Source organism: Scyliorhinus canicula, chromosome 30, assembly GCF_902713615.1.
Source record: "Scyliorhinus canicula chromosome 30, sScyCan1.1, whole genome shotgun sequence".
Classification (NCBI taxonomy): Eukaryota; Metazoa; Chordata; class Chondrichthyes; order Carcharhiniformes; family Scyliorhinidae; genus Scyliorhinus; species Scyliorhinus canicula.
The window spans coordinates 14555901-14569965 of NC_052175.1; the positions used below are offsets into that span (position 1 = coordinate 14555901).

At 59.1% G+C, this 14065-nt stretch overlaps 1 protein-coding gene across 2 annotated transcripts in view; it reads left to right on the plus strand.

Annotated features, from left to right (window-relative positions):
* Positions 1 to 747: 747 nt before the first annotated feature.
* scamp3 (secretory carrier membrane protein 3) overlaps positions 748 to 14065 on the plus strand; it is a 32014-nt gene continuing 18696 nt past the window's right edge. Inside the window, exons 1-2 of one of the 2 annotated variants that reach the window (XM_038787173.1) lie at positions 748 to 925; positions 11075 to 11158. In XM_038787173.1, coding sequence (XP_038643101.1) covers positions 881 to 925; positions 11075 to 11158 — 129 coding nt within the window. In that variant the 5' untranslated portion in view covers positions 748 to 880. Of the gene's footprint in view, positions 926 to 8578; positions 8637 to 11074; positions 11159 to 14065 lie in introns of those variants that run through there. The other variant, XM_038787174.1, reaches the window with a different exon arrangement.

Consider the following 14065-nt stretch of genomic DNA (forward strand, 5'->3'; position numbering starts at 1 on the left):
GTGCCGGTGGGAGGAGTCGGTGCCGGTGGGAGGAGTCGGTGCCAGTGGGAGGAGTCATTCCGGTGGGAGGAGTCGATGCCGGTGGGAGGAGTCAGTGCAGGTGGGAAGAGTCGGTGCCGGTGGGAGGAGTCGGTGCCGGTGGGAGGAGTCGGTGCCGGAGGGAGGAGTCATTCCGGTGGGAGGAGTCAGTGCCGGTGGGAGGAGTCAGTGCCGGTGGGAGGAGTCGGTGCCGGTGGGAGGAGTCTGCGCCGGTGGGAGGAGTCGGCGCAGGTAGGAGGAGTCGGTACCGGTGGGAGGAGTCGGTGCCGGTGGGAGGAGTCGGTACCTGTGGGAGGAGTCAGTGCCGGTGGGAGGAGTCAGTGCCGGTGGGAGGAGTCAGTGCCGGTGGGAGGAGTCGGTGCCGGTGGGAGGACTCGGTGCCGGTGGGAGGAGTCAGTGCCGGTGGGAGGAGTCAGTGCCGGTGGGAGGACTCGGTGCCGGTGGGAGGAGTCGGTGGGTGGAACTGGCCCCGGTGGGTGGAGTTGGCCCCGGTGGGTGGAGTTGGCCCCGGTGGGTGGAGTTGGCCCCGGTGGGAGGAGCCGGTGCCGGTGGGCGGAGTCGGTGCCGGTGGGCGGAGTCGGCCCCGGTGGGTGGAGTTGGCCCCGGTGGGTGGAGTTGGCCCCGGTGGGAGAGTCGGCCCCGGTGGGAGGAGTCGATGCCGGTGGGCGGAGTCGGTGCCGGTGGGCGGAGTCGGCCCCGGTGGGAGGAGTCGGCGCCGGAGGGCGGAGTCGGTGCCGGAAGCTCGAGCCTCTCGGTGTTGTGAAGGCGGCTCCAACCGACACCGGGACCCCGAGACCCCCCCCCCGGCCCCGGACCGGAGCGAAGACCCCCGGCCGCCGCCATGGCCGCCCAGCCCGACCGCGGAGCCGATATCAACCCGTTCGAGGTAAAAAAAACCCGGGAGGGTCTGAGGGCGGGTCTGAGGGCCTGAGGGCCTGAGGGAGGGAGGGGGCGAGGGCCTGAGGGAGGGAGGGGGCGAGGGCCTGAGGGAGGAGGCGAGGGCCTGAGGGAGGGAGGGTCAGAGGGCCTGAGGGAGGGAGGGTCAGAGGGCCTGAGGGCCTGAGGGAGGGGGCGAGGGCCTGAGGGAGGGGGCGAGGGCCTGAGGGAGGGGGCGAGGGCCTGAGGGAGGGGGCGAGGGCCTGAGGGAGGGGGCGAGGGCCTGAGGGAGGGGGCGAGGGCCTGAGGGAGGGGGCGAGGGCCTAAGGGAGGGAGGGTCAGAGGGCCTGAGGGAGGAGGCGAGGGCCTGAGGGAGGGAGGAGGCGAGGGCCTGAGGGAGGGAGGGCCTGAGGGAGGGAGGGCCTGAGGGAGGGAGGGTCGGAGGGCCTGAGGGAGGGAGGGTCAGAGGGCCTGAGGGAGGGAGGGTCAGAGGGCCTGAGGGAGGGAGGGTCAGAGAGCCTGAGGGAGGGTCAGAGAGCCTGAGGGAGGGTCAGAGAGCCTGAGGGAGGGAGGGTCAGAGAGCCTGAGGGAGGGAGGGTCAGAGAGCCTGAGGGAGGGAGGGTCAGAGAGCCTGAGGGAGGGAGGGTCAGAGGGCCTGAGGGAGGGTCAGAGAGCCTGAGGGAGGGAGGGTCAGAGAGCCTGAGGGAGGGAGGGTCAGAGAGCCTGAGGGAGGGAGGGTCAGAGAGCCTGAGGGAGGGAGGGTCAGAGAGCCTGAGGGAGGGAGGGTCAGAGAGCCTGAGGGAGGGAGGGTCAGAGAGCCTGAGGGAGGGAGGGTCAGAGAGCCTGAGGGAGGGAGGGTCAGAGGGCCTGAGGGCCTGAGGGCCTGAGGGAGGGAGGGTCAGAGGGCCTGAGGGAGGGAGGGTCAGAGGGCCTGAGGGAGGGAGGGTCAGAGGGCCTGAGGGAGGGAGGGTCAGAGGGCCTGAGGGAGGGAGGGTCAGAGGGCCTGAGGGAGGGAGGGGGGGAGGGCCTGAGGGAGGGAGGGTCAGAGGGCCTGAGGGAGGGAGGGTCAGAGGGCCTGAGGGAGGGAGGGTCAGAGGGCCTGAGGGAGGGAGGGTCAGAGAGCCTGAGGGAGGGAGGGTCAGAGAGCCTGAGGGAGGGAGGGTCAGAGAGCCTGAGGGAGGGAGGGTCAGAGGGCCTGAGGGAGGGTGGGTCAGAGGGCCTGAGGGAGGGAGGGTCAGAGGGCCTGAGGGAGGGAGGGTCAGAGGGCCTGAGGGAGGGAGGGTCAGAGGGCCTGAGGGTGGGAGGGTCAGAGGGCCTGAGGGCGAGGGCCTGAGGGAGGGAGGGTCAGAGGGCCTGAGGGAGGGAGGGTCAGAGGGCCTGAGGGAGGGAGGGTCAGAGGGCCTGAGGGAGGGAGGGTCAGAGGGCCTGAGGGAGGGAGGGTCAGAGGGCCTGAGGGAGGGAGGGTCAGAGGGCCTGAGGGAGGGAGGGTCAGAGGGCCTGAGGGAGGGAGGGTCAGAGGGCCTGAGGGAGGGAGGGCCAGAGGGCCTGAGGGAGGGAGGGTCAGAGGGCCTGAGGGAGGGAGGGTCAGAGGGCCTGAGGGAGGGAGGGTCAGAGGGCCTGAGGGAGGGAGGGTCAGAGGGCCTGAGGGAGGGAGGGTCAGAGGGCCTGAGGGAGGGAGGGTCAGAGGGCCTGAGGGAGGGAGGGTCAGAGAGCCTGAGGGAGGGAGGGTCAGAGAGCCTGAGGGAGGGAGGGTCAGAGAGCCTGAGGGAGGGAGGGTCAGAGAGCCTGAGGGAGGGAGGGTCAGAGAGCCTGAGGGAGGGAGGGTCAGAGAGCCTGAGGGAGGGAGGGTCAGAGAGCCTGAGGGAGGGAGGGTCAGAGAGCCTGAGGGAGGGAGGGTCAGAGAGCCTGAGGGAGGGAGGGTCAGAGAGCCTGAGGGAGGGAGGGTCAGAGAGCCTGAGGGAGGGAGGGTCAGAGAGCCTGAGGGAGGGAGGGTCAGAGAGCCTGAGGGAGGGAGGGTCAGAGAGCCTGAGGGAGGGAGGGTCAGAGAGCCTGAGGGAGGGAGGGTCAGAGAGCCTGAGGGAGGGAGGGTCAGAGAGCCTGAGGGAGGGAGGGTCAGAGAGCCTGAGGGAGGGAGGGTCAGAGAGCCTGAGGGAGGGAGGGTCAGAGAGCCTGAGGGAGGGTCAGAGAGCCTGAGGGAGGGAGGGTCAGAGAGCCTGAGGGAGGGGGGGTCAGAGAGCCTGAGGGAGGGGGGGTCAGAGAGCCTGAGGGAGGGGGGGTCAGAGAGCCTGAGGGAGGGAGGGTCAGAGATCCTGAGGGAGGGAGGGTCAGAGAGCCTGAGGGAGGGAGGGTCAGAGAGCCTGAGGGAGGGAGGGTCAGAGAGCCTGAGGGAGGGAGGGTCAGAGGGCCTGAGGGAGGGAGGGTCAGAGGGCCTGAGGGAGGGAGGGTCAGAGAGCCTGAGTGAGGGAGGGGGCGAGGGCCTGAGGGAGGGGGCGAGGGCCTGAGGGAGGGGGCGAGGGCCTGAGGGAGGGAGGGTCAGAGAGCCTGAGGGAGGGGGGGTCAGAGAGCCTGAGGGAGGGAGGGTCAGAGAGCCTGAGGGAGGGAGGGTCAGAGAGCCTGAGGGAGGGAGGGTCAGAGGGCCTGAGGGAGGGAGGGTCAGAGAGCCTGAGTGAGGGAGGGGGCGAGGGCCTGAGGGAGGGGGGCGAGGGCCTGAGGGAGGGGGCGAGGGCCTGAGGGAGGGAGGGTCAGAGAGCCTGAGGGAGGGAGGGTCAGAGAGCCTGAGGGAGGGAGGGTCAGAGAGCCTGAGGGAGGGAGGGTCAGAGAGCCTGAGGGAGGGAGGGTCAGAGAGCCTGAGGGAGGGAGGGTCAGAGAACCTGAGGGAGGGAGGGTCAGAGAGCCTGAGGGAGGGAGGGTCAGAGAGCCTGAGGGAGGGAGGGTCAGAGAGCCTGAGGGAGGGAGGGTCAGAGAGCCTGAGGGAGGGAGGGTCAGAGAGCCTGAGGGAGGGAGGGTCAGAGAGCCTGAGGGAGGGAGGGTCAGAGAGCCTGAGGGAGGGAGGGTCAGAGAGCCTGAGGGAGGGAGGGTCAGAGAGGCTGAGGGAGGGAGGGTCAGAGGGCCTGAGGGAGGGAGGGTCAGAGGGCCTGAGGGAGGGAGGGTCAGAGGGCCTGAGGGAGGGAGGGTCAGAGGGCCTGAGGGAGGGAGGGTCAGAGGGCCTGAGGGAGGGAGGGCCTGAGGGAGGGAGGGTCAGAGGGCCTGAGGGAGGGAGGGTCAGAGGGCCTGAGGGAGGGAGGGTCAGAGGGCCTGAGGGAGGGAGGGTCAGAGGGCCTGAGGGAGGGAGGGTCAGAGGGCCTGAGGGAGGGAGGGTCAGAGGGCCTGAGGGAGGGAGGGTCAGAGAGCCTGAGGGAGGGAGGGTCAGAGAGCCTGAGGGAGGGAGGGTCAGAGAGCCTGAGGGAGGGAGGGTCAGAGAGCCTGAGGGAGGGAGGGTCAGGGAGCCTGAGGGAGGAGGGTCAGAGAGCCTGAGGGAGGGAGGGTCAGAGAGCCTGAGGGAGGGAGGGTCAGAGAGCCTGAGGGAGGGAGGGTCAGAGAGCCTGAGGGAGGGAGGGTCAGAGAGCCTGAGGGAGGGAGGGTCAGAGAGCCTGAGGGAGGGAGGGTCAGAGAGCCTGAGGGAGGGAGGGTCAGAGAGCCTGAGGGAGGGAGGGTCAGAGAGCCTGAGGGAGGGAGGGTCAGAGAGCCTGAGGGAGGGAGGGTCAGAGAGCCTGAGGGAGGGAGGGTCAGAGAGCCTGAGGGAGGGAGGGTCAGAGAGCCTGAGGGAGGGAGGGTCAGAGGGTCTGAGGGAGGGAGGGTCAGAGAGCCTGAGGGAGGGAGGGCCTGAGGGAGGGAGGGTCAGAGGGAGGGAGGGTCAGAGGGCCTGAGGGCCTGAGGGAGGGAGGGCCTGAGGGACTGAGGGAGGGAGGGCCTGAGGGAGGGAGGGAGGGAGGGCCTGAGGGAGGGAGGGAGAGCCTGAGGGACTGAGGGAGAGCCTGAGGGAGGGAGGAAGGGAGGGCCTGAGGGCGGGAGGAAGGGAGGGCCTGAGGGCGGGAGGGAGGGAGGGGGCGAAAACCTGAGGGAGGGAGGGTCTGAGGGCCTGAGGGAGGGAGGGTCTGAGGGCCTGAGGGAGGGAGGGCCTGAGGGAGGGAGGGCCTGAGGGCCTGAGGGAGGGAGGGCCTGAGGGCCTGAGGGAGGGAGGGCCTGAGGGAGGGAGGGCCTGAGGGAGGGAGGGCCTGAGGGAGGGAGGGCCTGAGGGAGGGAGGGCCTGAGGGAGGGAGGGCCTGAGGGAGGGAGGGCCTGAGGGAGGGAGGGCCGGAGGGAGGAAGGGAGGGCGGGAGGGAGGGAGGGGGCGAAAACCTGAGGGAGGGAGGGTCTGAGGGCCTGAGGGAGGGAGGGTCTGAGGGAGGGAGGGTCTGAGGGTCTGAGGGAGGGAGGGTCTGAGGGCCTGAGGGAGGGAGGGTCTGAGGGCCTGAGGGAGGGAGGGTCTGAGGGCCTGAGGGAGGGAGGGTCTGAGGGCCTGAGGGAGGGAGGGCCTGAGGGAGGGAGGGCCTGAGGGAGGGAGGGCCTGAGGGCGGGAGGGCCTGAGGGCGGGAGGGCCTGAGGGCGGGAGGGCCTGAGGGCGGGAGGGCCTGAGGGCGGGAGGGCCGGAGGGCGGGAGGGCCGGAGGGAGGGCGGGCGGGCCCGAGGGAGGGCGGGCGGGCCCGAGGGAGGGCGGGCGGGCCCGAGGGAGGGCCTGAGGGCGGGCCGGAGGGAGGGAGGGCCTGAGGGCGGGCCGGAGGGAGGGAGGGCCTGAGGGCGGGCCTGAGGGCGGGCCGGAGGGCCTGAGGGCGGGCCGGAGGGAGGGAGGGCCTGAGGGCGGGCCGGAGGGAGGGAGGGAGGGCCTGAGAGCGGGCCGGAGGGAGGGAGGGAGGGCCTGAGGGCGGGCCGGAGGGAGGGAGGGAGGGCCTGAGGGCGGGCCGGAGGGAGGGAGGGAGGGCCTGAGGGCGGGCCGGAGGGAGGGAGGGAGGGCCTGCGGGCGGGCCGGAGGGAGGGAGGGCGGGCGGGCCTGAGGGAGGGAGGGCGGGGAGGGAGGGCCTGAGGGTCGGGTGAGGGGATGTGTGGGGTAGTCAGTGATGGGGAGAGTGTACACGGGGATGTGTGGGGTAGAGTCAGTGATGGGGAGAGTGTACACGGGGATGTGTGGGGTAGAGTCAGTGATGGGGAGAGTGTACACGGGGATGTGTGGGGTAGAGTCAGTGATGGGGAGAGTGTACACGGGGATGTGTGGGGTAGAGTCAGTGATGGGGAGAGTGTACACGGGGATGTGTGGGGTAGTCAGTGATGGGCAGAGTGTACACGGGGATGTGTGGGGTAGTCAGTGATGGGGAGAGTGTACACGGGGATGTGTGGGGTAGAGTCAGTGATGGGGAGAGTGTACACGGGGATGTGTGGGGTAGAGTCAGTGATGGGGGAGAGTGTACACGGGGATGTGTGGGGTAGAGTCAGTGACGGGGAGAGTGTACACGGGGATGTGTGGGGTAGAGTCAGTGACGGGGAGAGTGTACACGGGGATGTGTGGGGTAGTCAGTGACGGGGAGAGTGTACACGGGGATGTGTGGGGTAGAGTCAGTGACGGGGAGAGTGTACACGGGGATGTGTGGGGTAGAGTCAGCGATGGGGAGAGTGTACACGGGGATGTGTGGGGTAGAGTCAGCGATGGGGAGAGTGTACACGGGGATGTGTGGGGTAGAGTCAGTGATGGGGAGAGTGTACACGGGGATGTGTGGGGTAGAGTCAGTGATGGGGAGAGTGTACACGGGGATGTGTGGGGTAGTCAGTGATGGGGAGAGTGTACACGGGGATGTGTGGGGTAGTCAGTGATGGGGGAGAGTGTACACGGGGATGTGTGGGGTAGTCAGTGATGGGGAGAGTGTACACGGGGATGTGTGGGGTAGTCAGTGATGGGGAGAGTGTACACGGGGATGTGTGGGGTAGAGTCAGTGATGGGGAGAGTGTACACGGGGATGTGTGGGGTAGAGTCAGTGATGGGGAGAGTGTACACGGGGATGTGTGGGGTAGAGTCAGTGATGGGGAGAGTGTACACGGGGATGTGTGGGGTAGAGTCAGTGATGGGGAGAGTGTACACGGGGATGTGTGGGTAGTCAGTGATGTGGAACATTGTACATGATGTTTTCATGTTCCTTGCTAAAAGTGTTTGTTTGGGTTAGTGCTTATATCTGGGAAACATCCTGTCTTGTGATCCCAATTCCCAGTCATTATCGACAAATGTTCTGCTTGTTACTGAAGCAAACATCAAAGTCACTGAACAGTGATCAGGAGCAGGAACCCTGACTGATTTCACCTCTCTCTCTAACCCAGGGATCACAGGACAGTGATCAGGAGCAGGAACCCTGGCTAATTTCCCCTCTCTCTCTAACCCAGGGATCACTAGACAGTGATCAGGAACAGGAACCCTGGCTGATTTCCCCCCTCTCACTAACCCAGGGATCACTGGCCAGTGATCAGGATCAGGAACCCTGGCTGATTTCCCCTCTCTCTCTCTAACCCAGGGATCACTGGACAGTGATCAGGAGCAATAACCCTGGCTGATTTCCCGTCTTTCTCTAACCCAGGGATCACTGGACAGTGATCAGGAGCAGGAACCCTGGCTGATTTCCCCTCTCTCACTAACCCAGGGATCACTGGACAGTGATTAGGATCAGGAACCCTGGCTGATTTCCCCTCTAACCCAGCGATCAGGAGCAGTAACCCTGGCTGATTATCCCTCTCTCCCTCTCTAACCCAGGGATCACTGTGACGAGGAGCAGGTACCCTGGCTGATTTCCCTTCTCTCTCTCTAACCCAGGGATCACTAGGCAGTGATCAGGAGCAGGAACCCTGGCTGATTTCCCCTCTCTCTCTCTCTAACCCAGGGATCACTGGACAGTGATCAGGAGCAGGAACCCTGGCTGATTTCCCCTCTCTCTCTAACCCAGGGATCACTGGACAGTGATCAGGAGCAGGAACCCTGGCTGATTTCCCCTCTCTCTAACCCAGGGATCACTGGACAGTGATCAGGAGCAGGAACCCTGGCTGATTTCCCCTCTCTCTAACCCAGGTATCACTGGACAGTGATGAGCAGGAACCCTGGCTGATTTCCCCTCTCTCTCTCTCTCTAACCCAGGGATCACTGGACAGTGATCAGGAGCAGGAACCCTGGCTGATTTCCCCTCTCTCTAACCCAGGGATCACTGGACAGTGATCAGCAGCAGGAACCCTGGCTGATTTCCCCTCTCTCTCTCTAACCCAGGGATCACTGGACAGTGATCAGGAGCAGGAACCCTGGCTGATTTCCCCTCTCTCTAACCCAGGGATCACTGGACAGTGATCAGCAGCAGGAACCCTGGCTGATTTCCCCTCTCTCTCTCTAACCCAGGGATCACTGGACAGTGATCAGGAGCAGGAACCCTGGCTGATTTCCCCTCTCTCTCTAACCCAGGGAACACTGGGCAGTGATCAGGAGCAGGAACCCTGGCTGATTTCCCCTCTCTCTCTCTAACCCAGGGATCACTGGACAGTGATCAGGAGCAGGAACCCTGGCTGATTTCCCCTCTCTCTCTAACCCAGGGATCACTGGACAGTGATCAGGAGCAGGAACCCTGGCTGATTTCCCCTCTGACCCGGAGTGTGCGCACAGAGTGGGTTGGCCTGTGCTATTACAGGTGCGAACGTTTGTTTTAAACAAGATTTAAACAAGTACCCAGTTCATTTTTTTCCCCCAAGGAGCAATTTAGCCTGGCCAATCCGCCTAACCTGCACATCTTTGAGTTGTGGGGGTGAAACCCACGCAGACACGGGGAGAATGTGCAAACTCCACACGGACAGTGACCCAGGGCCGGGATCGAACCCGGGTCCTCGGCGCCGTGACGCATTCCAGATGCGGAAATTAGCAGGGACTGGTGTTCAGAAATCTCCAGAACAGTGGGAAAAGTTAAATTCCGTCCATGAAATAAACAAAGAGTCATGAGGGATGGCGACCTTGTGTAAACCAGCTGTTTCCCCACTGTCCCGACCTGCTCCGTACTCTCTAACTGCAGACTATGAATTTCAGTTTGAAATGTTCCAGACAGTCGATGTTGGAAATGAAAGTGCTGATATCACCCCGACTGGGAGGAACTTGATCAGATGTTCTCCATGGCCGAGTGTAATGATGGATGAGTCATTGCTCTGGTTTTCACTCCCAGATACTCGCTGCGTCACCGATCTCTGTTCATTTCTCACAGGATTCAGACTTCCTGGACACCCCTTGACTGGAATGGGGATGGGAAGAAAGCCGATGGAATCTCCAGGCCTCCGGAGCTGGGTTTGGGGCTGTGGTATCACTATAGTGTGGTAACACTATGGGCGGCACGTTAGCACCATGGTTAGCACTGTTGCTTAACGGCACCAGCGTCCTGGGTTCGATTCCCAGCTTGGGTCACTGTCTGTGTGGTGTCTGCATATTTTCCCCCGTGTCTGCGTGGGTTTCCTCCGGGTGCTCCGGTTTACTCCCACACGTCCCGAACGACGTGTTTGTTGGGTGAATTGGACATTCTGAATTTGCTCTGAGGGAGCTCTGTGTACCCGAACAGGCGCCGGAATGTGGCGACGAGGGGACTTTCACAGTAACTTCATTGCAGTGTTAATGTAAGCTTACTTGTGACAATAAAGATTGTTACCAGTACGGAGGTGAGGTATTCCTTGCAGTCTGCAGCTGTTAAAGAGCCATGGCTGGTGGTGACAAACACCAACAGGGGAGGTACAGCACGGGGTTACATACAGAATAAAGCTCCCTCTACACTGTCCCCCATCAAACACTCCCAGGACAGGTACAGCATGGGGTGAGATACAGAGTAAAGCTCCCTCTACCCTGTCCCCATCAAACACTCCCAGGACAGGTACAGCACGGGGTTAGATACAGAGTAAAGCTCCCTCTACACTGTCCCCATCAAACACTCCCAGGACAGGTACTCACGGGGTTAGATACAGAGTAAAGCTCCCTCTACACTGTCCCCATCAAACACTCCCAGGACAGGTACAACACGGGGTTAGATACAGAGTAAAGCTCCCTCTACACTGTCCCCATCAAACACTCCCAGGACAGGTACAGCATGGGGTTAGATACAGAGTAAAGCTCCCTCTACACTGCCCCCATCAAACACTCCCAGGACAGGTACAGCACGGGGTTAGATACAGAGAAAAGCTCCCTCTACACTGTCCCCATCAAACACTCCCAGGACAGGTACAGCACGGGGTTAGATACAGAGTAAAGCTCCCTCTACACTGTCCCCATCAAACACTCCCAGGACAGATACAGCACGGGGTTAGATACAGAGTAAAGCTCCCTCTACACTGTCCCCATCAAACACTCCCAGGACAGGTACAGCACGGGGTTAGATACAGAGTAAAGCTCCCTCTACACTGTCCCCATCAAACACTCCCAGGACAGGTACAGCACGGGGTTAGATACAGAGTAAAGCTCCCTCTACACTGTCCCCATCAAACACTCCCAGGACAGGTACAGCACGGGGTTAGATACAGAGTAAAGCTCCCTCTACACTGTCCCCATCAAACGTTCCCAGGACAGGTACAGCACGGGGTTAGATATAGAGTAAAGCTCCCTCTACACTGTCCCCATCAAACACTCCCAGGACAGGTACAGCACGGGGTTAGATACAGAGTAAAGCTCCCTCTACACTGTCCCCATCAAACGTTCCCAGGACAGGTACAGCACGGGGTTAGATATAGAGTAAAGCTCCCTCTACACTGTCCCCATCAAACACTCCCAGGACAGGTACAGCACGGGGTGGGAATGGGATCCAGGAATGTAACCATTATATGAAATGAAATGAAAATCCCTTATTGTCACGAGTAGGCTTCAAATGAAGTTACTGTGAAAAGCCCCTAGTCACCACATTCCGGCACCTGTCCGGGGATGCTGGTACGGGAGTTGAACCGTGCTGCTGGCCTGCTTTGGTCTGCTTTCAAAGCCATCGATGTAGCCCTGTGCTAAACAACCCCTGGGTACAGCAAGGTGTGTGAACATTGGCATCTGGTTTTGGGTGCAGTATATTTTGCTTCTTCTCTGATAACTGGCTACTGTATGTTTGTTTGTTTGCAGGATCCAGCAGTGCTGGAACACAGCATGGAGCATCAGCAGCCTGCCATGAACCAGCCTTATAACCCGTTTGAAGGCGGTAGAGGGGTAGGTGGGGCTGGAAGGCCCAATATTATCTAACCATAGCTATGTACCTGTGACACTGCCTCCTCATTCCAATCCGGAACAACACTGGCTCCAAACCCCTCGATTAGATTCCAGTCTGTAACTCACTCCCGGGTATCTGTTATTCTATATATAAACCACCCCGAACCCCTCGATTAGATTCCAGTCTGTAACTCACTCCCGGGTATCTGTTCTATATATAAACCACCCTGAACCCCTCGATTAGATTCCAGTCTGTAACTCACTCCCGGGTATCTGTTATTCTATATATAAACCACCCCGAACCCCTCGATTAGATTCCAGTCTGTAACTCACTCCCGGGTATCTGTTATTCTATATATAAACCTCCTGTAACCCCTCGATTAGATTCCAGTCTGTAACTCACTCCGGGTATCTGTTATTCTATATATAAACCATCCCGAACCCCTCGATTAGATTCCAGTCTGTAACTCACTCACGGGTATCTGTTTTTCTATATATAAACCACCCCGAACCCCTCGATTAGATTCCAGTCTGTAACTCACTCCCGGGTATCTGTTATTCTATATATAAACCACCCCGAACCCCTCGATTAGATTCCAGTCTGTAACTCACTCCCGGGTATCTGTTCTATATATAAACCACCCCGAACCCCTCGATTAGATTCCAGCCTGTAACTCATTCCCGGGTATCTGTTTTTCTATATATAAACCACCCCGAACCCCTCGATTAGATTCCAGTCTGTAAGTCACTCCCGGGTATCTGTTATTCTATATATAAACCACCCTGAACCCCTCGATTAGATTCCAGTCTGTAACTCACTCCCAGGTATCTGTTATTCTATATATAAACCACCCTGAACCCCTCGATTAGATTCCAGTCTGTAACTCACTCCGGGTATCTGTTATTCCATATATAAACCATCCCGAACCCCTCGATTAGATTCCAGTCTGTAACTCAGTCCCGGGTATCTGTTATTCTATATATAAACCACCCTGAGCCCCTCGATTAGATTCCAGTCTGTAACTCACTCCCGGGTATCTGTTATTTTATATATTTTTTTATAAATTTAGATTACCCAATTATTTTTTCCAATTAAGGGGCAATTTAGCGTGGCCAATCCACCTACTCTGCACATTTTTGGGTTGTGGGGGCGAAACCCACGCAGACACGGGGAGAATGTGCAAACTCCACACGGACAGTGACCCAGAGCCGGGATCGAACCTGGGACCTCAGCGCCGTGAGGCGGTTGTGCTAACCACTAGGCCACCGTGCTGCCCTGTTATTTTATATATAAACCACCCTGGATCCCTTGATTAGATTCCAGTCTGTAACTCACTCCCGGGTATCTGTTGTTCTCTATATAAACCACCCTGAGCCCCTCGATTAGATTCCAGTCTGTAACTCACCCCCCGGGGTATCTGTTATTCTATATATAAACCACCCCGAACCCCTCGATTAGATTCCAGTCTGTAACTCACTCCCAGGTATCTGTTATTGTATATATAAACCACCCCGAACCCCTCGATTAGATTCCAGTCTGTAACTCACTCCCGGTATCTGTTATTCTATATATAAACCACCCCGAACCCCTCGATTAGATTCCAGTCTGTAACTCATTCCCGGGTATCTGTTATTCTATATATAAACCACCCCGATCCTCTCGATTAGATTCCAGTCTGTAACTCACTCCCGGGTATCTGTTATTCTATATATAAACCACCCCGAACCCCTCGATTAGATTCCAGTTTGTAACTCACTCCTGGGTATCTGTTATTCTATCTATAAACCACGCTGACCCCCTCGATTAGATTCCAGTCTGTAACTCACTCCCGGGTATCTGTTATTCTATATATAAACCACCCTGAACCCCTCGATTAGATTCCAGTCTGTAACTCACTCCCGGGTATCTGTTATTCTATATATAAACTACCCCGAAACCCTCGATTAGATTCCAGTCTGTAACTCGCTCCCGGGTATCTGTTCTATATATAAACCACCCCGAACCCCTCGATTAGATTCCAGTCTGTAACTCACTCCCGGGTATCTGTTATTCTATGTATAAACCACCCCGAACCCCTCGATTAGATTCCAGTCTGTGACTCACTCCCGGGTATCTGTTCTATATATAAACCACCCCGAACCCCTCAATTAGATTCCAGTCTGTAACTCACTCCCGGGTATCTGTTATTCTATATATAAACCACCCTGAACCCCTCGATTAGATTCCAGTCTGTAACTCACTCCCGGGTATCTGTTATTCTATATATAAACCATCCCGAACCCCTCGATTAGATTCCAGTCTGTAACTCACTCCCGGGTATCTGTTATTCTATATATAAACCACCCTGAACCCCTCGATTAGATTTCAGTCTGTAACTCACTCCCGGGTATCTGTTATTCTATATATAAACCACCCCGAACCGCTCGATTAGATTCCAGTCTGTAACTCACTCCCGGGTATCTGTTATTCTATAAATAAACCACCCCGAACCCCTCGATTAGATTCCAGTCTGTAACTCACTCCCGGGTATCTGTTATTCTATATATAAACCACCCCGAACCCCTCGATTGGATTCCAGTCTGTAACTCACTCCCGGGTATCTGTTATTCTATATATAAACCATCCCGAACCCCTTGATTAGATTCCAGTCTGTAACTCACTCCCGGGTATCTGTTATTCTATATATAAACCATCCCGAACCCCTCGATTAGATTCCAGTCTGTAACTCACTCCCGGGTATCTGTTATTCTATATATAAACCACCCCGAACCCCTCGATTAGATTCCAGTCTGTAACTCACTCCCGGGTATCTGTTATTCTATATATAAACCACCCTAAACCCCTCGATTAGATTCCAGTGTAACTCACTCCCGGGTATCTGTTATTCTATATATAAACCACCCTGA